Source organism: Manis pentadactyla, chromosome 9 (genome assembly GCF_030020395.1).
Source record: "Manis pentadactyla isolate mManPen7 chromosome 9, mManPen7.hap1, whole genome shotgun sequence".
Classification (NCBI taxonomy): domain Eukaryota; kingdom Metazoa; phylum Chordata; class Mammalia; order Pholidota; family Manidae; genus Manis; species Manis pentadactyla.
Window position 1 is genome coordinate 122,152,355 of NC_080027.1, and position 26,289 is coordinate 122,178,643.

The following is a 26,289-nucleotide window of genomic DNA, read 5'->3' on the forward strand; positions in this document are numbered from 1 at the left end:
GGGACTTCGCTCACCCTGAAGTGGATCACAAGGTTCGGAGTGGAGAATGGAAACTGGGGAAGTTATCCTTGATTATGATCTTGCCTCGCTGAGCCAACAGCCGTTGGCCAAGTGAGCGCTAACGCTGAAGCCCGGGGAAGGGGCTTGTGGGTTTAAGGTCAACATATTTGAACCTATGAAGTTTCCCTCCAATTCTGAAGCAGCCCCTTAGTGACGAATCAGCTGCCTGTCCCACACGATTCGCTGTTAGTGGAGTTTCTAGATGATCAAGGCAGGAGAAATAAAATATTATTAAACTAATACTAAATGACACTGAACCCTATTTTATTCTTTTTTTCTAATCGTTCCAAGATGCGACCCAAGACGAATCTGCGACTCCGGAGTAGAAACCGGGGGGAGCGGGCCGAGTAGCGACCATTTTTGTTTTGCGGCTGTGCATTCTCAGAGTATCTTGACTAACAGGACCGAACCGAGGAGGTGGGCCTATCAGCGAGAGAGGCGGGGCCTGGGGGACGTGATGATTCAAACAGACTAATGAGCTCCGCGCATCTGGCAGAAGCCACCAATGACCAGACGCGCTGGGGCGGAGCCCACGGTCCCCAGTGGGTTTGGTTGCACCGCGGCTTTGGCGCATTTTCGGCTGGTTTGATTCATCCATTTTGAAGAGACGGGGGAGCGGGGGGCTCGTCTGATTAAGGGGCCCTGAACCAAGGAGCGGCGGAGTTTCAGAAGCCAGCAGCTCAGGGTTCGGTGGCAGCGGCCCCATCGGCCGAAGTTGGGGGGGGTGGGGCGCCCAGCGCGCGGGGTGGGGGGGGTCCTGGTCTTTGGCTTCTCGACTCGGTCCTGTTTCGACAGCGAACATGTCTCGGCCTGTCAGGTCAGTGCGGAGTCCGAGGCCTGGAGCGGGTTGGCGGGGGTTGGGGGTGGGTGGTGAAGGTGGGGGGATTGAAGCTTAGAGTCGGCCCTCTTCTGTGCCACGCGCGGCCTCCTCCCTGTCGAGATCCGCGCGCGCCCTTGGGAGTTGGAGGCGGGGGTGGGGTGGGGGGTGCTTGCTGGCGCGCGGGGCTGCGCGGGGGTGGCGGCCGCGCGCCCATGCGCGCGCTCTTCCCCGCCCCGCGCCGCTGCAGGGCTCCGGGTTGTTCTGCTGCCTCCCCCACCCGCCGCACTGGGGCGGGTAGGGTGTTCCCTGAACCGCCCGCGGCCGGAGGGGGAGGGCTTGAAGTCAGGGCCCCCACCCAGGCTCCACCTCCTCGGGGTCAACCCCTCGGAGCCCGCAGGGGAGACCGGCGCAGTCCGAGTCGAGCTCGCCTCCCCACCTTAAGTTTGGAGCGGAGGAGACGCCCGTACAGCCCCGTCCCCATTGGCTTGCGTGGGGTTAAGGGGACTCAACCCTCTTTCTCCAGCGGACGGGGGTGCTCCACGCAAAGGGGGTGGGGCAGTACTGCCACGGCCCCGCCTCCGTCCACCAGGGTCGCCGCAGGGCCCCGCCTCCTCCGTCGGACAGGCGTGGGCGGTACCCGTTTTCCCCTCGGGCAATAGTGAGAGTTCGGGACGCGGCCCAGGGAAGGAGTGCCTGCTCCCTCTGCCCCAAGTCGGAGCTCCGGGCGGTTAGTCCCCCGAGTTCGCTGTTTTCCTCCGACGCGAGATGCCCTTTCTCGGGGAAATGCCCCTACTCAGGGAGGCGCGGGTTAACAGCACGACCCAAATCCCGTGTGGTTCTCGCTCCCGCTACCTGTCGCTGCTGTCACCCGGCGTACAAGTCTCCGATGTTTTTGTGACCCTCCATTCCCCCAAATAACTTTAACAATAAAGGGACTAGATTTAGTTAACTAATAGACGTTATTCTGAGAATTTCAACAAGTTTGCTGTTCCCCAGCAGACGGTGGAATCGCCCTTTGCCGTCCTCCTGGCTATTGTATGGAATGTGCCATTTATGGAGGGGTGTGGCTTGATCCAATAGGTCGAGGCCTTAGGAAGGGGAACTTTTGCAAATACTACTACTTCCAGTGTCCATTTCGCTTTTCGCTGTAAGGAATTGTCTACTTTGATAGTTTTTTCTGGATAAATAGGTAAAGGTTTGGCTTTAAAATGCTTTTAACAGTTGTGCTTCCTCTTCATTCCAAGATTTGTGAGAAACGGAAGTATTTTGACTTAGAACTCTCAAAGAGGTTTGAAAGCCCGGAAAGGGTTTTGTTACACACCATTCCGTCTCTTGACTAGATCATCCGTCTCCAACTGGTGGTGGTATGGGACTGCATACTTCTTCGCTCGGGGTGGGCATAATGAGTGCTAACTACCTGACTGCTTTCCTGCCTTCTAATTTCAACCCGCATCTCTGATAACCCACCGGGAAGAGTTTGCCGACTTTTGGCAAGGAGTCTGAATACGTGTTTCGGGATATAGTATGCATACTTTTCTTGGCATAGAAATTGACCGATGTATCCCGTTATTTTATGTAGACTATTTTCTTTAGGATCAGGTCATACAATATCATAATAAAGATTTGCTTCTTCTGGATTGGATCATCTGTCCCTGGAAGAAAATCACTGTGTGGTGAAATTGGACTATTATTTTCCTCTACCTTTTAATTTAAGTTCACTGGGTTTTGACTTTTTTATTTTGTTGTGACTTTCATATACTCATCTGCCTGAATTTGTGTTCCCAGATCTACGTAATGGAACAAGAACAGAGCTATTTTTTTAACTTGAAAACCTTGACTTTAACTATCACTCGTGGGGTTAAGTTTATTAAGCACATTCTATATTTTATTTTATTTTATTTTATTTTTTTAGGCATGCGGGTTTCTGTATAACTTTTTTTCTTGCCCAGTATGTTGTTAAAAATAATTTTAACTGTTTATTTGCCCCGAATTGGAGAATGAAGTTAATGTTGTGGGCTTTTTTTGGTCACTTTTATATTAATTTCAAAGCAAGTTGGTTTCTGATTATATATTTTAATGATAATATAACTTTGTAACTATCTCTTTTAACTTTTTAATATATTCATGACCAATAATAAAGCAGAAATAATTAAACTTGAGTTTGGTGGTCTGTTAAATTTTGCAATAAAAAAAGCCATCTAGGGAAATGAATTTGTTTCAAGATATAATTGGAGAAGTTATATGCCTGAGGCCATTTAACAAAAAGTTAAAAATGATAAGATATGGGCCCAATATCAGAATGATCAGCCTTTTGATCAGTCCCCCCCAAAAAAACACGTGTTGAAAAATAACAAGTGTCAGCACATCCTCTTTTGGGGTATGTTTCTGCTTTTAGGCCTACATATAATTTTGAGGTTTTCACGTTCGTAAATATTTCTCGTTTTCGTTTTTATATTAACCTAAACCTTTAAAAAAGATTTAGAAATTTACGCATGGCTGTTTGGCACCAATTTCCAAATGAAGGGAAGGCTGAACTTCAGCTACAACAGAGTTTTCCAAAGACGTTTGTGTAACACCTAGAGTAGTTTTGTTTGTATAGTATTGCTCTCTACCTTTTACAGTATCTGATTCATTGTATATGAATGAGAGCTTGAATATTTTAGGCCTCGGATCCAAATTTATAGCATAAAATGACAGTCTTGGAGCTAAAGAAAAATTTAGGCAAATGCATTTTACAAATGACTTAATGGGGATCTGGACAAGTGAAATGCCTTTGATCACACACTACTAGATGCCAAGATAGGTCCCAGAACCTAGATTTCTTAATTCCCAGTCCTGTTCATTCTCAACCTTCCCTTTCTGCATAATAGTTGCCTTGCCTTATGCCTGATAACTATTGATGTTACTGTAGTGCATGTCACTTTTAACTTTACAAAGTGCTTTTATGATTCTTATCCTTGTGGAAAAAGAAGGAAAAATGCTATTCCCTCAAAAAGTTTGAGAAAGAAAGCTCAGAGAGGTTTACTGACTTGCCCAGAATTAGAAAACAGGTTTCTTAAAATTTGGTGTGGTATATTATCCAGAGATGCTCCTTTGTTAAAAATGATCCAAGTCACTCGGATCAGCAATCTGTGTGATTTTTTTTTTGTAACATCTACCTTGTCTTCCTTTGTTTAGTACTTAAGATTGTAAGGAATCTGTATCATTGAAGAAAGTTGAGATGTGAAAAGCATAGGCTCATGCAGATTGATACAAAATTATGTTTTGTCATTTATAATTACGTTGAGAATTAACAGCTTTCCCTAGATGCCAGATTGCTTTCTTTTCAAAGAGAATTTTGTTTCGGATGTGTCTGGATTCTAAAAATCATTATTCTCACTTACCAAAAACTTAATTTTAAATGGTCCTCAGTTAAAGAGCAAACTTGGAAACCTGAAAAGTTGAGATAGGATGGAATGTATGATACCAAGTTATACACTGGAAGACACTGATTAGTTTAGTACCCTACAACATGTGGTTGTGGGTGAGTGGTGTCTGTTCTCTTACTCTCTCCATTCTCTGATTTGTGTGTGAGAGAGAAGTGTGCTTTTATTAACACTTCTCTGTACATGTGGATCTGTACATTTTGTTACTTGTCATAAACTTTTATAGACTATCTTCAAAGATAATCACATAATTGGAAAGGCTGAATGGGGGGGTTATAGCAACACTTGAAATATTCAACATTTCCCCAATATACAGGTATTAAGATGAAAATTATAATACAATGTTTAAAATGTGATTTTTAGAGTAATTTACTGAACAAATGTTTACTGAAAAATAAGCAGTCTGGCACTCTGCTAAAGGCTTTCACTTTATCTTGTTTTATTCTTACGACAACTCTGTAAGGTAGGATTTTTTTAACCTATGTAACAATTGACAGAATAAGCTTAAAGAATATGTTACTTAAGTTCAAATAACTATTAAAACAGAGCCAAGATTTGAACCCAGATTTTCTGAATACAAAGCTGGCATTTTTTTCCATGGTACTGCTCTTCCTAGTATTTGGCCTAAAGGAAAGACAGTCAAATGTTTTTTATTTAGTAATCTCTTCCGTGGTGAGTATATTCTGTATACATAACTGTATAGGAAATATTTTAGCGAAAATATGGCCCAAGTGTTTTGTTTTAAATAGGAGCAGTTCAACTCAAAATAATGTTCAGAGATACTTTTTTTAACCAAAAGTTACCTTTTTTTTGTTTTTCTGTTAAGAAAACTAAAACTTCAGAGATTTGGTCTAGTTCCTTCAATTTACCAGTGATAGCTTTGAATTCGAAGGAATTGAAGTGTAGAAATAACAGCAAAACTCTATTTAGATGGCATGAATTTTATCTAGTCTCCTTTCTACTACATTTTCATTTACTTTGATTCCTTATATAATGTATTACAGGTCACAGTCTCTAATGTGAAACTCTTGGGGCCATATGTGTTTAGAAGTTCAAATATTTTCAGATTTAAAAAGGTGACAGGGCACCTACTGTGTATTAGTGGGTGCCCTGTCACCATGAGCCTGGGGTATCGCTCTTACAATCAAACATGATAAATACCCTGTGGCAAAACTTAATGAATTTTCAACATTTAAAAAAAAAGTCACTCATTATTTAGGTCAAGTCAGGTTCACATCATACAAATTATGAAAAAACTTGGATTTCATAACTTCTTAAGTTCCCTAATTGTGGATTAGAGATTGTGGACTTTTAACAACAGAAGTCCCTTTCTCAGCCTTAGGGAAAAATGACACCCGAATTCAGTGGAGCTATCACCAAGCAACTCTTCCTGCCAAATACTCTGCCAGGCACTTTACACGTAATATCACAATTTTGACACAACTCTTCCAGAAAGGTGTATATTACCCTCATGTCATATGTGAGGTAGCTGAGGCTTGTCTAAATTAATTGGTCCAGGCCACCTAAGTTAGACAAAGCAAGTGTGGTCCTTGCCAGGAGCCGCTGCCACACGGGGTTACCGCTTCTGGTCGTGCCCTTGCTTGGCATTTTTGGTGGGTACAGTTCAGAACAGGACTTTGTGGAGAAGGTCAACTTGTAAGAGCTTGAGGATGGGGTGAATGAAAAGACGGTATTTTTGAAAGGAATTAGGGGAGTACGTGAAGGAATTGAAGGAAGCTAACACCTGAGTGTAGAGGGAAGCGTGGAATAGTGTGAGGCTTTTGTGACACATGTGAATGGTGGAGCAGCGGCATTGCTTCAAGTGTACAGCTCAGTACAGGGACATGTCCCCTTAGTAAAGCAAGTGAATAGAGATCCCCCAGCCGCCTAAAGAACACTACAAGAAGATTCATGGGCTCATTTTACACATACCTGCAGATGCAAAAATGCCAGTGTATTAGCTAACTGAATCCTCTGCATTTTAGAAATAGATGTGATCAAGTAGGATTTGTCCCAGCAACAAAACTTAAAATATATCACTGCTTCATCATCCTAAAAGAAAACCATGTTATTTGAAAAAATTCAACACCTGTTATAAAACTCGTCGGTACATTACAATTAGAAGGATATTAATTAAAAATTGGAGTTGATTTAACAACAGAAGTTACAAACCAAGGTAAGTGGTTGAGTTTTCGTGCAAATCCATTAGCAATAAAATTACTGGGGGGAGGTAATGTTAATAGTGCCTTGCATTTACAAAGCATTTTATAATTTTTCTCAAGTTTCTTCCAACTTTAAAAACAAAAATAAGGAGAATGTAATTCTGAATAAAGGGAGATTTGTTTTATTTACTTGTTTGTGTATTTGGCCTGTTTTTCTTAGAAATTTAAAACAAGGTCACTGCGCTGTAATTCTAGCACACCATCCATTTTATATGCATATTGCAGTCTGTATAGCCTCTCTGGAGTTAACACGGCTTGGAGTTGGCATAGCCAAGTAGGTTGCTTTGCAAACTTTGGTTACTTGGAGTTAATGAAGTTCTTGAGAATGCTGTTTGCATTTAAAAATTCTTAGCTGCTAGAATAGAAATAAATGTGACCTCATTACTCATATTATGGAGAAGTAGCTTCTTAGATTTTTGAGAGCATTTAGGAGACTGCCATGTTGTGCAGAATAGGAAACATTTGGTATAGCATAGGATCACTTTGGTCAAACCGGGGCATCCTTTGGTCTTAAATGTGTTACTGTCTAGATTCTAGGCAATGGAACTTATTCAGGGGGTTGCATTGTCATATTATAACTACCTAAACGGCTGTAATTACAGGTCTTAGAAATGCTTCAGGTGAAGAGGCCTCAGGCTGCCTGAGTGAACTGGGTGTATAGCATACTTTCAGGGGCTGCTTAGTGTATGTCAGCTTGTTTGAATCATGCACCTGTTCCGTTACTGGCTGATCTTCAGGGAGATTGCATTTGTCAATATACAATGACCCAGAAGATGAACTACTTGAGAAACTAAAAATTAGCTTGACTTAAAAAGTAAAAATCCACCCTGCTATTCACAGAGCTGGGCCACCAGACACAACTGTCTCCCACAGATAGGCTGCAGCTGTAAAGATGAATAACAGTCCTGTGACTACTGCTTTCTTACTGAGAAAATTATTCTCTGAAAGCAGAGACTATCAGAAACTTTGTTGTTTGAAATTAGTAAGAATGAAACCTCACACTTGTGTCAAGAGCTAAGTTAAATCCTTTTGACAGTGTAACTATCCTCAATTACAAGGTTAGCTTCAGGTGAGAGGTTGCTGGACACAAAATTCTGCATCTACTTTCTTTGCCAAGAATTAGGACCCAAGATCCATGTTGCAGTCCAGACCCAAAGGTGACGCCTTTACGCTCAGTCCTTCTGTGCCTTGAACCTATCAAGACGCTGCTTCATTTAAATTTAACTTAAATTCTACCCTTGCCCAAATCCTTTAAATTTTCCCTTTTTTGGCAAGATGCTCCACACTTTTGATGTGCCATGGCCGTCATTGTCATTAGTCAACAGACCCATCAGGCTACCGGTTTCTCCCTGGTGATCGGGTTAAGACAATTGCGGAAAATTCTACCGAAGTTTCTGAGACCCCTGTACTGCAGACAGGACTTAGCTTGGTAATGTGTACAATCTGAGACCACTTCAGTGGCACCTGCTTGAGGTTTTTCTGTCCCTAATTATATAGGTTTTGCACTACAGCTGGGAAAAATCTAGCGCATTTTATTTAATACTTAATGCTCATTGAAATTTGTATGTGTGTGTGTGACAAAATATTTTCTTATATGGAGAGAATATGATGGAACTGAATATATTGGGAATAAGTGCCACATTCATCTGGACTGAGACATTACAAGTCAATACGAATTACAGTAGGCGATTGTGAGCTTGCCCTGTTCAGAGCTCCTTCACTCCCTTTTTTGCAGAAATTAGAAACTATCCATTTGAAAAACTTTCAAGAGCTCTCTTATATAATGTTTTATTTTGGTTTTGTTTTCTTGTATCTTGAGACCTCTTGAATTTTATATTTGTGAATAACAATGACATAAAGTACAATAAAGCAGCATATTAATCAAAGGGAACTTGAAACAGATAAATGGGACAGTTGTAAGAAATTGCTCTGAATTGAGTTAATCCTGGCTTCTGTGAAGTAACATTTTTATATCCTGAGAAAGGTGGGCGTGTGAATAATCTTTGGGAATAGAAGAATGGAGAGGTAAATGTCCTGTTTTAAAGAGGGGGTGCGGGGAATAATTAATATGCAGAAACTTTTGTTAATGGCATCAGCTCTGTAGGGGAGTTGATTTGTGGATGTTTAGGAAAGGAAAATTTGAGAGGCCACAGGCATCAACAGTGCCCTGTAGCGTACAGGGTTGGGTGGGCTTGAGCTGGAAAATTGCCTATCACTTGATGCTTGTAGTTACTCAACCTTTCTGAGCCATGTATTCTTCAGATATAATTGAATTACTGCTGATTTAACTCCTCTTGTGAGATTATTGTAATAAATGAGAATTTAAGTGAGGTATCTGGTACAATAGTAACTACTGTTGTAATTATTGGTAAAATTCAGCATGGATTCACAGAAAAACTAGGATCATAGGTCAGTAATCTCCATAGATGAGTTATCTCAAGCACTTGATTCAAATTTTATTTTTAAAATACAGGTAATTTTAGAGATCAAAGTTGAGCAGGATTGCTCTAATGCAGGATTTGCAAAGCTTTAACGTATTTAAGGAGGTGATAATATCCAGACTGATCTGACTATGAAATCTTTAGGAAAACTATCCTGACAAAACAAATTAGAAAATCTGTAATGAGAAGATCTTTTAAATTTGAAATTATAAGACAAAACTGTGCTTTGAAAATGTTTCTCTTAATTAGCTGTGCTTTATTTTGTTTCCTGGAGAATTTTGTTTGAACAAAAAAGGTTTATTCCTCAAAAGTCTTAACTATCATTGGCTTAAATGAATTAATTCACTTAAAACAATTATTAGAGTAAAAGATTTAAAATACTGGGTTTCTCTTTCAACAAGGATTTTGACAGAGCTTCGGGTGAGGTCCTTGTGGAAAAAATGAAGAAATGTAGGCAGAATGACAGTTCTGTGTGAACTTGTGCCTCAGTACCCACACCCAAATCTACCAAAAAACGGAGAGATGAATGTCCTGTTTTAAACAGAGGGCACGGCGAGTAGGTTAATAGGTTGATGTCAGCCTGGAAGAATATTTCCACTGATATTTTAAAGGATTTTGTTCTTGACCCATGCTGATGAAGTTAGATTTTGGAAAAAGGAGGTTTTGGTCACTGGAATTGTAATATCCAGTCCGTTGTGTGATTTGACAGCCCCAAAGGCAACTTTGGGATCTTGCATTGCATTCCTATATAAGTACAAAGGAGAAGAGAAAGCTCATGTTACTGATCTGTTCCCTCCTACCTTTACACATACCTTTTCTAAACCATATTGTTATGTTTAGATCAGGGCACACTGCCTTACAGACTTTACTGAATCAGAGATGATGTAGAGGAAAGCATCTTAGGCTGTAGAGATGCTTGAAATGAGCCTTGAGTAAGGGTTAAAGGGACCCTAGCATTTAGCCTTGAAGAGAAAAGTATAGACTGTCATAAATTTTAAGGGCTACTCTGTGGAGGAGGGGTTCACTTTAGACCATGGTAATCCAGGAGGTAGACAAGATAGAATTAAGTGAGTAGACTTTAGAGGCAGACTTCACCTCATTGAGAAGAACGGCTTCATTGAGTTTTCTTAGAATAGGCTGCCTTGTGAGATCATGAGCAGTTCTCAGTCATTCCCTTTTAGGGATGTTTGTTGATAAGTTTGGAATAGATTGTCTAAGGTCTAATGGCTCCTAGTATATAACATGTACTGTCATCATAATGTCACCCTCCCCGCCTTCCCACTGATCACACTTTGAAAGGTTGTATGAGCGCGGTAAGCTTGAAATGGTGATTTAAAAAAAAAACAAAAGATGAAATTAAAAAAGGAAGAGATGTTGCTCTTTTGTGTGGATCAATAACAGGGTTTTCTTGTAAAGGTAAAACCAGAAGCTACTTTGGAAATCTCTTTTTGCAGTCTACTTTTTATTCCAAAGCAGTGGCTCAAACTTTTCTGATGAGGTTCCAGTAAGAAATACATGGTATGCTGCAGTTTGCTACACACAAGAACACAAACATCTGAAAAAAGTTTCAGGAACTTATCCTTATTTCAGTAGTTTTCTTGGGTATTTTTGTTTGCTCTTTTTTTTTAGAATGCTCGATATACACCAAATAAATTCATTTCAGGACCTAGTAGTATAGTGGTGAAAAACACTGTTTTTGTTTAGATTGAAAAACATGTTCTATAGGATCTCATTTATCTGATGAAATGAAATCTTTACCGCCTGGGTGATAAGTGAAGAGTTGTGTTGCTTATTTGGGGTTTTTCAAAACCTGAATTTCAAATGTGCTTTAATTGTCTAATGAGAAACCTGTTAAATTCTAGAAAGTTAGGTACATGTTTTTTCTTCCTCCTGCATTAAGCAGAACAATGTAACTTAGGGGAAAAAATGGAAGTATAGTTAGCATGAGTGAGCTAAATAAATAATGCAGTAAACTGTCAATCTCTCCCATTTGCCTTGAGAACATGGTTTTGTACTTTATTTAAGTAGTGTAAAGCCTACAGTGTCAATAATTAAATGTGGTTTTATATTTGAAAGTTCTTTCTTGCCTGGAGCTTGCTTGTATCTTTCTCCATGTTTTGATGTGCAGGCTTGTTAAAAAATAGAGCTGGATTATGTAGTTTCGGTTGTTTTCTTACCTGTAAAGTTAAGAGGGTTAGGTGAGAGAGGCTCAAAGGTGTAATAATTTCTATCTCAAATACTGTGATCCTTGAGTCTTGAGAATGTTGGCTTTACATACCTCACATTTCGGGAATATAATTGTTCTGGTCTTAGATGGTTGCTGCTATAAGCAAGCAAGCATTTGAGGGGTAAACTTACTAGCATTTTTAGTAGAAAGAAGTTGATGATTAAGATAGTGGAAGGAAAAAGCCCTGTTGCTTTTATTGCCTGAATTTTATCCATGTTTGGTGCCCAAAACAGATCTGAGTGTTCTTTATCTAGCTTCCCACTTTACCTGTCATTTTTGCACTTCAAACCAATACAAAGTGGGGACTTCTCTGCTGATTATCCTGGAACTTGTTCATTGTGACCAAGATGCCTTCAGAATGTAAATGCAGAGGTTATATCAGCTTTTAAAAAGCAGGGACATAATTTAAGTTTTTATGTTCTTTTTTTGGTGTGTGTGACTAAACATTTGTTTTCCTTGCTGGGTTAGAGTTCTTTTTCTAGTTAAGGTTTCTAGAACTCTCAGACTTCTTCAGACTTAACTCCAGTTGATTTGAGTTACAGAAATAGCTCTAACTTGTGTGGTGGCTTTAAAATAGCTGCTACTGCTGTTTTACTCTGGTCTGAATGGTAACCTGAAAACTATATCACAAAGTTGGAATCATTATAAAAATTGGTCTTGCATTTTAGTGAAATGAACAACAAACCTTATAAGACAATCTTTCTAAATGGTACTGGAACCAATACTGTGAGACATATTTTGAAACAGTGACTTAATCATGTTCAAATAATTAAGAATGTTAACTCATGTACGTTCAAGATTGCAGTGGTATTCTGGGAGCAACAAGTTAGTGCTTACAAGTCAGTAGCTGCTATTTATTGGATAGTTGTGTACTTGGTACTCAAAACAGTCTTGAGAGATAGGTATTGTTATTCCTATTTTACAGATGAGGAAACTGAAGTTCAGTGAGGAGAGGGAACTTGCTCAAGGTCATAAAACTAGTTAAGTGGCAGAGCCAGAATTTAAACCCAATTTAAAAATCTGTGTTTTTAACCTCTGCTATTTTGAGATTTTGTGTTGTCTTCCCAGTTCTAGTTGTTGATGCTCATTTTACACTGATTGGTTTAGCTTGGCACTGAAGTAATGGTATTTTGAGGAAGTAAGAATATTTCTTAGTTTTCAGCTAGAAGTAGAACTTCCCAGGCCCTTAGACTTAAATTTACTCTTAAGTGTTGAGCTTCTATCCCAATATATCTATTCAAGTTTCAGTTTATATAGGTATAAGTTCATTGAAAATGTATTTCAACCCTAAATAAGGTAAATCTTCAAGTAGTGGAAATATATAGTATGTTGCTTTGAATAAGCATCTTTAGAAGGCAAGAAATGAACCAAAGTAGTATTATAAATCATTGTACTGAGTTATTGTGAATGACCTTTATCACAGTCTTTCATTTAAATTTTTTCTTTTCCCATTTATAGATGGATGCATTTTTCTGACTACCCTTAAGACAAGGTGGCTTCTATGTTCATGTTTTGCTTTACACAGGTTTTATAGTTTTTGTGATAAATTACATCTATGTAAGAATTCTGCCAATTTTGGTCATTTTCACATAATTGAAAGTTAAAATATTTTGTGTTTCAAAGGAAGGAGTAATCTTTCTATTTAATTTTGGAAATTTTAAATTGAATTGCTTATATAATGTCAGTATAATCTACATGGCGTTTTTGTAGTTCTTGAAAACTAGGATAGAAAAAATGTACTAAAGGTTTCAAATAAGTTACTATGGAGGAAACTAAATTTTCTTTTGTCATAAAGGGCAGTGGGAATTAAATGTCTAATAGGCTGGAAACTCCAGTTAGCACTTAACATCCTCTGGGATGATGCCCTTTCCCATCCTAATCCTTTGCAGATGCAGTCCATTCACTCATCAAATGCATTTCTTACATTTGGTGTCCCAAACAAGGAAAGCAATCCCTGTCCTCAAGAAGTTCACATTTAGTAGGGAAGACAGATACTTCAGTAGATTATATAGTATTAACAAAGAATTAAAGGGGTTGAGAAGAAGTGAGATTGTATTTAATGTGACAGTGACATGAGCAGAATTCTAGGCCAACGAGCAGCATGACCAAAGTGGTAAGAAACAACGTGATTGGAGGAATTAAACTTCCTGGGTTGCTTGACTAAGTGGCAAGAGATGAAATCTTAAGACTAAGGAGATTTGGTATTATCCTCTAAAATGTCCTGAAAATTAGGTTTCTAACTGAGCTCTTAAATTGGGCCTTAAGAGCAAAAAGGTCAGAAAACATTGGAGTGCCCATTTTTTACCTTGCTTTTTGGTAAAAAATGAAATGCAGTTTAAAATAAAATGTGGATGTAAGATGTGGTTGGTACCTTCAAGAAGCTCAGATGAGTGAATAAATGGTACAGCAATATGTGTTAAGATGTAGTGTACAAAAGGACAACTGAGCACTTTTGCAATTGAAAAAATCTTTTTCATTAAACTTTAATAAATAATAATTTAATAGAAGAACTTTTTGGTCATGTCAAGCAACTTAGGTCATCATTTCCAACAGAAGGTCTGAGGAGACCCAGAGAAATTAGGTTCTAGAACTAGAACCAGGATTCCTACTAAGGATCCTGAGCTTTTCACTATATAATTCCTGTGTGGAGTGTTTCTCAAGAGAGGTGGGGGAAGTAACTATCACTAATACTGTTACAAGGTTTCTTACATTGAGCTGGCACTGAATCTGATCACCAAAACTAAGCAGATAATGTTTACCACTTCATTTTAAAGCCTTAAAGTAGCTGAGTTTTCCCTTTTGCAAATTACAAATCCCTGTTTATTCAACTGTTCTTTATAATGACATACTCTTCACCATTTTGGTTAACCCTCCACAGCGGCTCATTGGATGTTGATACATGGTATCCAGAAACTGTGCCGTTGTTTTACTCTGATCCCACAGCATTATCATGTCTGCAGTTTCAGAACCTATACAGTAATTAAAGATTTAAGATTTAAAACTACCTCTCCTAGATAAGTTCCTTCCCCTTGTTCCATGTCCCATTCTCCTTGATCTGAGTAATACAGAAAATGATCATCTTTGCATTATAATCACAGTGCTGTTTTTCATGGCATCTGTCATTAAAAATCACTATTTTGCTAGAACATGGAAGGTTTTTGATTACTGATCCCCCAAAATTGTCTTTTTGGTGTTGTTAGAAAATACTTTCATTCACTCTTTAAATTGTGGTAAAATAACAAAATTTACCATCTTAACCATTTTTAAGTATATGGTTCAATAGTGTTAAATATATTCACATTGTTCTGTACCCCATCTTCAGAACTTTTCTTCCTGTAAAACTGAAACTATACACACTATTAACTCCCCATCCCTCCTACCCCAGCCCCTGGCATCCACCTTTCTACTTTCTGTCTCTGAATTTGACTATTCTAGGAACCACATGTAAGTGGAATTAATAGTCATATTTTTTTAATTAGCTTTCCTAATAGAATGGTGTCTTTGATATAAAACTCAGCTTCTTATAACAGAGCATATAGTTGGAGCATATTTTAGAGTTTGCATCTTGACCCAGTGAGGTTAAGTAAGAAGATAATTCATTGTTGGTACACTAAAGAAAAGCAGACGGCAAAATTCCTTAAGAGCCTTTATCTCTTAAGACAAGGTTGTTGTGGCTATGCCTTCCTCCACTAAGCCTCAAACATGTTTCAGAATTCACCCCCACACCTTTCATTGTGCATATTTATAGAAGTTGTCATTGTGCTTGAGTTCTGACCGTCCGTCTTTGAATTTTAAGGGTGTCAATCTATAAAATCAGGAGTTTATAAAACTTGGGTTTAAGTGCAATTGGTGGTATGTTTCTCTTAATCCTTTCATTTGACTTAGTATCTATCCACAGTGCACCTAAGGCTCTTCAAAGCCAGGCTATTTGGAGGGTTTATGTATCTCTAGAGGAGGAATTTTAAACTTCTAGATTTAGAATATGAAGTAGGGAAATGCAAAATAACATTTGAGATTTTTAAAATGCCTTACGTTACCTAGTAGGAAGTACTTAGAATCATTGAGTCAAGCAGATACATAAACTTGTAATTATAGGCTCTTTAATAAAAAAGCATCTTTTGAATGGATCAGTTAATTTTTTTCCATCCCCTTCTGTGTAATGCTTAATTTACTGTCATCATAATTTGTATATTATAGTGTAATTATATTTAAAAACCACTTTGCTTTGAAAAAACTCAGTAATAACCTTGCTTATCAGTTATACATGTGTATATTTATATAGCAGTAAGAATAAAAATGTAAAACATAGTTTTGGTTTGTGCACATGTGATACCATCTCTGTGTGTAAAATATAGTAGTTTGGCTCATTTTGCTGTTTTATGTATGTGTGTTTGGGGAGGTGAGAGGTTTCATGCGAAAGAATAGTACTTGAGCTGTCATTGAGGTGAGTAACACGAGAACTTAAGTTTGAAATACTTTTGGTTTAAGCTGCACTTTGCTGTAACGGAGTGGAGGTTTTTGGCTGAGGGGGGTTGTTGAGAAAAAAATTTTCTGAGAGCAAGTTGTAATTCTGTTAATGAAATAGAAATGTTCTAATAAATTAAGAACTGTCCTACATTTTTGTGATCTTAATCAGAGTTTCTTCTTTCTACAGAAATAGGAAGGTTGTTGATTATTCACAGTTTCAGGAATCTGATGATGCTGGTAAGTTTTGTGATTTCAATAAACTGCAAGTTAGAACAAGTAGTTCGCCAGCTTATGTACTTTTATTATATTTATGATGCTTTTGGAATGAGTTTTATTTTTCAGATGGCATATATGTGTGTAAATTATGTCAAGATCTGTGTCACTAAAAACAGAATTGAACTTGCATGAGTTTTAACTTCTACTTAGTAAATCATTGATAATAAACACTTGAATAATTTTTTTCTTTACCTGGTTTTGGAGTCCAGAGTTTAAACGTGCAGTAGTTCTCTTGCAGTGTTTATTAGTTAACTTACCTCCTGCTATAATCACAGTAAAATTTGTACCTTGTAATAGGGAGTATTTTTTTTTGCAATAAGTTAACTGAGATCAGAGTATTTTGTGACATCTTTGATTTGTGAATGAATTCTATGAGAATTAATTCTATGAGAATGAGTAGTAGTGTATCTTAAATCTTAGCCATAAAAGGTTTCTTTAGACTATGTCCTTAATCTCATTATTTCCCACATGCATTTGCTATTCTTTTTTCTTTTTTGAAATCTAATTTTACTTTATAAAGATAATAAATGCACTTTGGTAAAACTTTTAAAATGTGGAATTGTAAAGAAGAATAAAAATAATAACATATAACCCAACCTCCCAGAGGTAATAGTAACGTTTATTAAATGCTTACTAAATGTTTGCATTTACTCATTTAATCCTCATAACAGTCTTGTTAAAATGGGATATACTATTATTTCCATTTTACAGTAAGGAAAACTGAGGCAGAGATATTACTCAAGTTCCCCTAGCCAACATATGGCCATTTTAACCTTTTGGTAGAAAAGCCTTTTGTCTTTGTTTGTTTGTTTGTTTGGTTTTGGTTTTCCTTTTAAAAATATAGTTCAAGTCTTGCTGTAGAATTTTGGGTCTGTCTTCCTCCCACCCCACCCCACCCCTACCTCTACTTAGGAGTATCTTTCTCATGTTACTAAAAGTTACTTGAAGAATTCCTGTTGATGGTTGTATGATACTTCGTGATGGAATTTATAATGTATCCAACCATTTAATAATTGCTGAATCTCCAGACTACTTGCAGATCCTCTCCATTATATATGGTATATAGTGAACAGTTTTGGAAATAATCACCTTTTAAGGCAGGGTAATTTTCTTTATGTTTATAGGGCTTTTGAAATTGGAGGTGTTTTCAAGTACCAGAGTAGGCTATATTTAATAATTCAGTTTAAAAATAATTTACGTGATAACAGTAATTGTTAGAACTGTAGAATTGTGGATTCTTTATATTCTAAAATGCTTGTAATAAAACCATATTGCTATAATAGCCTTCAAATAAGTAAGATCTTGAAACATGGGAAAATCTTGAATAAGTTAAAAGGGTAGGATATAAAACGATAAGAGCTATTTGGCTGCAGGTATAATAAATGACACCAAAGACTAGAGAAGACTGAAGTAGAATTTTTTTTTTTAATGAAAGAAAATTATTTGGGAAATCCTGTCCCCCTCACTATTTAAATAGCGCAAGAGAGAATTATCTCATTAAATGTGGTTAGTAATTTCTACGTGTAAAAATCATAATGTAGTTCATTGAATTTAAAAATGCTTTGTTTAGATGAAGATTATGGAAGAGATTCGGGCCCTCCAGCTAAGAAAATTCGGTCATCTCCCCGAGAAGCTAAAAATAAGAGGCGATCTGGAAAGAATTCACAGGAAGATAGGTGAGAGGCATTGTCAGTCTGTTCCTGGTTATACTGTCACTACTCTGAAATGAGTGTAGGCCGTGATCTCCGAATTGGTGGCCTCCCATTTATTTTGGGAAAGTGCTTATTGTCTGCTTAATGTTGTTTTGCGTATTTCCTGTTATCTCAGGCAGTGCTTCTGAGCCTAGAGGTTAGCCTTTTTAGGTCCTGAGGCTTGCTTGTACTCAACCTGGAGCCCAAGGTGATCTCCAAGAATGCCTTTGTTGCTACCTCAAACCTCTGAACATAAGCAGAAGGAATATTTAAGTGTGTAATTTGTTACCTAACATTAGAATTGACATTTTTCATTGTAGTGTTAGCAAAGAATAAGTGAAGTGACCTTTCTGATTCACAAATCACTGGCAGAATCCTTGCTAAAGCTTATGTTGTATGGCCTACCAAGTTTTACTATAATCAATTCTTCTTTTGTTTAGATAATCTAATCATGTTGTGCCATTTACTTTCCCTTAATTTTATGAATTTAAGTTTACTTGCCTCCCGAGACCAGGGTATAGTAGCTTTTGGCTCTGCTTTTACAGGTGGACACACCTCATATTCAAGGTAGTGTAACTTGAAGACCTGCTGGGTGATGGTGGTGATGATGATGATGGTGGTGGCTACCATTTATGATTATTTGCCAGTTTCTATTGTGTGCTAATGTACATTTGCTATCACTTAAGTCTCACATCTTTATTAGGGTTGGTAATACTGAGAGGGAGTTCAGTGTTTCACCTAAGGCTACCCAGCAAATGGACCAAACAGGTTTGGAACCATGTCTGTTGGACCTCAAAGTCCATTTTTTAACAATTGGGTTATACCACTTCCAAGTACTGTTAAGTATGAGTAATTCAGAGAAATTAGATACTGTTTCTCACTAGTTCTAAGGTATTTCCTTCTTATTTACTAAAATATTTACTAAAATCACTATAATAAAGTCCCAGGCAGAAATTTTCCATTGTGAATTCATAGGATGTTAAATTTATAGAAATAAGAGTATTAAATGCATACATGTACCTATTATTTTCTACTTGCTTATATCACTAACCTCTACTGCTTTTCTTCCCTGGAGAATTTTGGAAAAGTGATTTTGAGGAAAAATAAGACAAATTATAATGTGGGGAGACAAGTCTTCACAGTTTTATAGCATATCTCTAATCCAGTTTCATATAGCAACCCAACTTTCATTTATTATCTCTCTCCTGGCAATGAGCTGCTTTGTGGCCTGTTTCCTGTTGAAATGTGTTGTTGATGTAATTAATAGCTAGGCTAAATTTTTCCTTGTTACAATCATTTGGTTTTATTATTCTCACCTAAGTGTCAGGAATGGTTAAAATAAATACAGCTCTTACTGCCATTTGTATTAAGTGCCTTGTATGTTTATTCCCTCAGACCAGTTGATTTTTCTATTGGTCTCTACTTAAAAGATCAGCTTTTACTTGACTTTGCTGTAATGGGGTTCAAGGATTAATGGTCTCTATAAACTCAGTAATAAAAGAACTAGAGAAATAGTAGTTCTTCATCATTGTAATAGACAAAATGCTTATTTTGCATAAAACACTTATATAAACAGCCACAGGTTTCATAATTATAGTGTGTCTTTGATCAGATTACTTAGTAAAGAAATGTGTTTGTTTTTCTCTTTGCTTAGGAATCTTGAGTTCAGTCATTTCTCATTTGAATGTTGTCTAGATTATTGGAAATACTGAACAATTTACAGGTGTTTCTTTTGTTTGTCAGAATTTCTTACAGGATCAAAATACTTTTGCACTGAAAGGAGTACCAAGTGATTTGCCTAAGATCACATGACTAATTAATGACAGAGACAGGACACTAAAGCCCCCAGATTCCTGAGTTAAGATTTATGAAGACATAAATGTGTATCTTTGTGTCTTTAAAAAAATTGTTTTATGAAACTCTCCATTGACCTTTGAAGCTCCTTAACTCCTTATTTTACTTTGCATTAATCTTGAGCTCATTTTTATTTGCTCCATGATACAAGGCAGATCCATGTGTTGGTGTTTCTGATACGTAGAAATATTGGGAGACAAAAAATGTTAGGGGATAATTAGTTAATTGATTTTTTTTTCATTCTGTTTTAGGGTAAATTTTTAGGGATATTGTAATTTATATAACTGAACTCAAGTTTTCTTTAATAATTGTATTTTAGGTATTTTTTGCATCTGTGTTTGGTGCTTCCATTTGTCTGCCTACTTTACCACCACTGATACATTATGTAATTTATTTTTACTATTTTATACTCTGCCTTTGATAGCAGAGGATTATTTCTCTTACTAAGTGTTCTTATGAACCAGGCCTTGCCCAGAGGTGAGACTTCTTAGCCTGTGTTGAGACATCTTTTTTACTTTGGATCTTTGGAAGCATTTTTACAAAAGTAGATAAAATTGTGCTTATTCACCAGCGTCTCTGTAAAGGAGGGAAATAATGGAAGCAGTTTCACTTGGCATCTGTTTGCACTTTATGTATAAAAGGTATTCTCCAGTGTTCTTTTCCTGTTAGATCCCAGAGATGTATGTTCACTTTGATTTTGATCTAAGAGTTTTAACCTTTTCCCTCTGTACTCTTACAGTGAGGACTCAGAAGAAAAAGATGTGAAGACCAAGAAGGATGATTCTCACTCAGCAGGTATTAAACAGGTGTTAATGTAATAGGTATAATTCTGTTTATGTATTTATTGACTGGACACTTTAATAAGTGGTTTCATAATAATGTCAGGCATTGTTATAAATACTGGCACTGCAAAGGTGTTTCCATCTCAAGGAACTCGTCCAATCCTGGTGGCTTATAGTCACTGTGTCAGTTGTTTTTAAACCTACTTGAGCTCCATCCCACCCTAGGATTTCTGATTCAATCTAAGTGGGATATTGGGGCTTTGGTTTTTTAAAATATTTACAGATGATTCTCGTGCATAGTTAAGATTGAATACCATTTGTGTGAACAAACAAGAGACATCAAACTAAATAGAATAATAAGAATATACCTTGAAACATGGGTATAAAAAAGGGTGAGTGATTGATGCTGGTTTGAAAACGAAGCAAATTGTTAGTTTCAATCCTCCTAATTTTTGCTGGAAAGTAGTGCTTTGAAACAGCCGCAGAGAAAGATTTTTGTAAGAATTTTAACTTAAAAGAATTAATGGAAAGACCCAAATAAAATAAATATTAAATAAAATACTAAATCCTGATTACCTGTTGTTAAATTTAACTCTTCCAAGAATTGAGTTTATTCCGTATGGTTCACGGCCACTGGTTTTGACCTACATTCCCCTGCTTTTGCCTTCCTGTGTCACCCTTTGAAGGAGACACTGTTTAGCTGACCCCTAGAAGGCAGACCAAGGTCCTGATGATTGCACACCTCTCAGCTGCTTTGTTTTCATTCCTTTTCAGATCTGTCCGTCAGCCTAAGCTGAAAAGAAATACTAGCCTGTTGCACTGTGTAGTTATGCTGTGATGATTTAACACATACTTTTATTCGTCTGCCTTGTGAACCCCAATTTGAATCTCTTACATTTATTGGTTTATGAAACTGTACTAGTGTAAAGCACACTGCCACCAAGGTGGCTAGTTCTGAGTCTGTCAGAGGCAGCTTTCCTCCCTGTGTCTGTCTGTCTGTAGATGAGGTTTTGGGCAGTGAAAGTAACAGCTGGAGCGCTGGCTATGAGAAGGCTTACGGGACTGTGAGTTTTCAGAGGAGCAGTGGCTAAACCTTAAGTCTAAGGGAGCCCCAGAGTCCAGAAGGGCTGTAGGTAGATGCTAGTACAGACATACTTTGGTCTGGAGCCTGTGGGCTCGCAGCCTGCCCTTTAAACAAATGTATTCACAAATACATCTGTATGTTGACTTTTTTTTTTAATTAATAGACTATAGTATATGAAAATTATGTTTTATTAGAAACTTGTATTGAGAGCTAATTGATCTAAATAAGTTTCAGAGATTTCCCTCAATCCTCTCTAAATTGAAATGGCCACACCTCATTCATTGGAAAGGGTAGTGATTTGGCATTCTTTTAGGGTCTACATGTTTTGTATCTTAGAGTAAATGTCATTGGAATACAGTCTTCCCTCTTGTACTTAAAAATACTTTCAAACCTTAGTTTCTAAAAACTGAACATAGATTTGAGTGTAATTGAGAATTTTGGGACAAAGTAGTGATATAAGTTTAAAGAATGTTATGGAAACCATTTGTTTATACCTACGTTCAACTTGGTTATTACTTTAATGCCTGAGTTATTTTAATAGTCTTATTCAAGTTCATTCTTTGAATTTTAGCTCATCTTTTATATATTTTGTAGGAATTTTTTAAGGATAGGATTTACCCTTTTTGCATGATATAAAGCTGCATGTTATATCTCATACTGGTTGTTCTAGTCGGCTGTCAAATAAATGCAAACTCTTTGATCATTGCATTGTAACTGATAATTGCAGAGGACAGTGAAGATGAAAAGGAAGATCATAAAAATGTGCGCCAGCAGCGGCAGGCAGCCTCTAAAGCAGCTTCTAAACAGAGAGAGATGCTCATGGAAGACGTGGGCAGTGAAGAAGAACCAGAAGAAGAGGATGAGGCGCCATTCCAAGAGAGTATGTGAAGCTGGCTTGCTACTCTGGTCACAATTGTGGGTTGTGACCTTGGTCCCTTTGGCTTTTTTGTGGATGCTAAACGATACAGCCAGTACCTGAAATTAGATACTCACGATGAAAAGAGATGACTGTATTGCTATCTGTTGATATTTTAAAAGGTTCAAAGATGCTCATGATTGTGATGCCCATCAGTTGTACTCAAATATTGAATGAATAATTGTTAGAATGATAGTCACATAGTGGATGTTGTGATTAAGATTTGTATTTTGGCCTGGTGGAGAAGGCTGTAGACCTCCTCCCCTGACAAAAAAAGGGCTAATAACAGAATTCAGATGTTTTACAGGTCACTCAGATTAATTATATGCATTTTTGCTTGTATGTAGTTTTCTTGTTTCATTTATTCATGTATTTGGACCAAATGTGTCAAATCAGTTCAGTTTCATTTCCCTGGTCTCACCAGTACACTATGGGAATGATGGAACTACCGGAAGTTATTTGATGGCTTTAGTTTTATCCAGACTAAGTCTTATCTCTTCCTGTGTTTAACCTCCTCTTCAAACTAATCAGTTGTGGAATCCTCACGTGAATCCTAAACCCCTTTTACCGGTGGGGCCTTTGGGAACCCCAGCCCAGCTGGAAGTGCAGCTGCAAGTAGGCCCACGGTGTCTGGCTCCCAGGCCCTGCCCTCCGGTCATTCTGAGCACTCTCCCTGTACTCACTGGGAAGGCTGTGTACGGTAAGTCAGACACTGAAATTCTTCTTTCCTCTCAGAAGATTCTGGCAGTGATGAAGATTTCTTAATGGAAGATGATGACGATAGTGACTACGGCAGTTCAAAAAAGAAAAACAAGAAGATGGTTAAGAAGTCCAAACCTGAGAGAAAAGAAAAGAAAATGCCCAAACCCAGGCTAAAGGCTACAGGTGAGCCCCGCAGAGTGAGATGAGTAAGCTTCCTCGACCGAAATTCTTCCTCAGGCTTGGCATTGGCCACACACTTAACAGAGTAAGAGAATTCAGAGAGGATCCTGTCTCCTACACCTGAAGTGATCGCTTATTTATTAATAAGTACTCCAGCCTCTCCAAGAGTCTGCTGGCCTAGCCCAGTTCCTCCGCTGCTGCCTTACATAATCAGGGTTTGGGAAGTGACCTATTTGTGTCAGGCACGGTGGTAGAAACACTACATCAGCACAGCTGTTACCCCCATTTTTCCCACCGATGCCGTACAATCCCAGCAGCCAGTAAAGACTTGAAATTGGGGAAATGCACACATGCAGTAACATATTTAAGTCTGTGTTCGGATGCTCACGCCATCCTCTGTGCTTACAGAATGAAACCACACCTGATGACGTGTGTTCGTTGTCTTTGGGCCCTTGTGGTTTCTGCCAGATGTTCTCCTGGTCAGAGCAAGTTTATCCTTAAATCCAAAAGCTGGGTTTGCTTTTTTTTTATTCGGCAAGTAGGACTGATGCTTTTTAAACCTTTTACTCTCATTGGGAATCATGAAAGTATCAGAAGTTATTTGATGTCTTCAGTTTCTTCCTCAGACTTTATATCCTTTCTCCTTGACCTGCTTTTTATAAACATAAACAACTTGTAGTCTCTAAAGCCACTGAGGATGAGGTGCAGTTTCTGCAGCATCCCGTTTCTTTTATTGTAAGCTTTACTGCTAACATAACATTACAGTGTTGGTGAAAAGTGGAAACGAGTGCCACCTTGATATTTAGTAAGCTGGGCTATTGTTTTCATAGATTTTATTCTTAGCTTTTGTTCTGTAGCTGATTTTAAGGACATTTTCTCCTTTTCTCTTCCCCAAATTGGTATTGTTCTTCTTTCAGTGACGCCAAGTCCTGTGAAAGGCAAAGGGAAAGTGGGTCGCCCCACAGCTTCCAAGGCATCGAAGGAAAAGACTCCTTCTCCCAAAGACGACGACGAGGACCCAGAAAGCCCCCCGGAGAAGAAGACGCCTGCAAGCCCCCCGCCCGAGAAGTCTGGGGACGAGGGGTCTGAGGATGAGGCCCAGTCTGGGGAGGATTAAAAGGGATGATGGCTTGGGGAGAGATTTTATTAAAAAAAAGAGAAAAAAAAAAAGAAAAAAGTAAAAAGAGGAGAAAAAAAAGAAAACCTACTTAAGGTAGAACATGGTCTTGGCTCTGGCTCAACTCCTGGGCTTTCGTGCTTTTTTTCCTTTTGTCAAAAATAACATTTCTCTTTCTCTTTCTCTTTCTCTTTTTTTAAACAAACTATAGTATGTTGAATTTACCTTTTTGTCTGTTGTTTTTCTCTTTGCCATCACCCTTGCCTCCCCCCTTCCCAGTGAAAGCCATGTCAACTTCATCACTGGATTGGCTGCTTCATCTTTTCATTTCTAATGGAAGGTGTATCTCAGTTGTAAAGCAATAAGATTAGAGATGAACTATAAGGAAATGTTGCTTTTTGCTAACTAGTAGCAAGTTGAACAGTAATCAAAATGTAAAGGGTTTTAGTTAAAAAATGATTGCTGCTTTGTCTGGACTCTTTAAAAAATCAATTGTCACCTAATACAAGTATATATACACAAGTATAGATGTCTAAAAAAGTTACGACTTTAAACTTCCACTGATGGGGCAGGTAAGAGATAAAAGAGGAATTCTGAATTGTTACTGAAAGTATTCATATTTTTAACTTGGGTGCAGGGCAGGGAATGGAATTACCTGACCTTGTTTGAGGGTGTGGTGGGGTTTTTTTTGTTTTGTTTTTTAATATCATTACTTGTTATCTCAGGCGGAGCCAGTGATCCCTTTATCCTGCTTCAGTCTTTAAGGAACTTTAAAAAAAAAAGCAAAGGCGCCAAAACTTAAATCACTCTTGATTTCCTGTTTCATTCTTTAATGGTTCATGTTTTTAAAATATATATGTATCTATTGTTTCTTGGATAAAATTTTACCAAGGATCAAAAAAAACGTAGAGTTTAAATGGCAAGGTCTATACATCACAGTGGATTTCTTCTCAACTGACAATGTTTAGGTTTTAAGCAAATAAAGTACCAGTTAATGTGAAACTCGATCACAAAGACTTGAGATTTTTCCTTTACAAAAACAGAATTGGAAGTCTTTTGTGCCATAAATGTGCATTCAGATCCCATGAACCATGCTTTGTTTTTATCTGGGGATAGAACATTCTCCTTTTCATACACCTGTCTTCCCATTTGTTTGTAGAAAGCTGGTTTGAAGGGCATCCCTCCACTAGGACCCCACTGCACACCCCACCCAGTGCCTACCAGCTGTGCTGTTCTTCACATCCAGTGCTTGATGATGGGAGTGTGTTAAATGCTGCTTCCTTCAAATTCCATTTGCTTTGTCTTGTTAACTGGTGCCCCTGCTCATGTTGCTAAAAAGCAGGAATTTAAGGAGCTCAAGAGCTAGAGACACCTTGTGTTCAGGGGGCCTGTGTGAAGTTGATAACTGACTTTACATGCCTTACCAAAGCAGTCAGGAGACAGATCTGTAGGTTCGATCCTCCACATGCTGATACCTTGAGCTAATGGGAGCAAGGTTTAGGGGTTTTAATGTGCTAATAAGTTGAAAAATTAGTGAAATTTAACCTCTGCCTTTTTTTTTGAAGATTTGCTTCAATATCTTAACATGGTTTTCTTTCTGCCTTACAAGTTACAGCATATTTTTCTCTCAGACAACATGGCTTTCTTGTTCTAGGACAAAGGGTTATTTAGTGAATATTTTAACTCAGATTCTTTTTTTAAAAAACATCCAGTGGCAGAGAAGTCATTTCACTGTTGCACTGTGTGTGAAAGAATGAATTTGGAGATTTTAGTACTTGGCCAAAAATACAAAACTTGAACATTAAGTAGCAGGTGGGTGATTATCTTTCATGATGGTTAACTGTGAGGGTGTTAAAAGATCAATCTATTTGTTTTATGGGTTTGTGCAGGTATCTGGTTTTAGCAAGAAGGTTTGTGTTCATAGAGTAAAAGACCTATCAGTGTTTCCACCATGCACTTCTGTTTTTAGGGGTTTATAATAAGTCTTACATTCCTAGTAACATTTGGGCTTCTCTTAGATTATGT

The 26,289-nt window shown here is 37.9% G+C and overlaps 1 protein-coding gene across 2 annotated transcripts; it reads left to right on the top strand.

The window, feature by feature from the left end:
* The first annotated feature begins 726 nt into the window (after window positions 1–726).
* NUCKS1 (nuclear casein kinase and cyclin dependent kinase substrate 1) lies at window positions 727–25,271 on the top strand. 2 transcript variants are annotated; one of them, XM_036909747.2, is made up of 7 exons: window positions 727–877; window positions 15,850–15,899; window positions 17,509–17,614; window positions 20,223–20,278; window positions 22,077–22,229; window positions 23,004–23,150; window positions 24,065–25,271. In XM_036909747.2, the coding sequence occupies exons 1-7, from the start codon at window positions 861–863 to the stop codon at window positions 24,262–24,264; spliced, it is 729 nt and encodes a 242-aa protein (XP_036765642.1). In that variant the 5' UTR covers window positions 727–860; the 3' UTR covers window positions 24,265–25,271. The 2 variants fall into 2 exon arrangements, with proteins under 2 accessions (XP_036765642.1, XP_036765641.1); XM_036909746.2 differs by having other exon boundaries at window positions 728–877; window positions 23,001–23,150.
* Window positions 25,272–26,289: the final 1,018 nt, after the last annotated feature.

Excerpts from the sequence above, each read along its gene's own strand:
- NUCKS1 (XM_036909746.2), top strand. Across the intron at positions 17,615-20,222 it reads AAGAATTCACAGGAAGATAG|TGAGGACTCAGAAGAAAAAG; the intron begins GTGAGAGGCATT and ends GTACTCTTACAG. Across the intron at positions 23,151-24,064 it reads ACCCAGGCTAAAGGCTACAG|TGACGCCAAGTCCTGTGAAA; the intron begins GTGAGCCCCGCA and ends TTCTTCTTTCAG.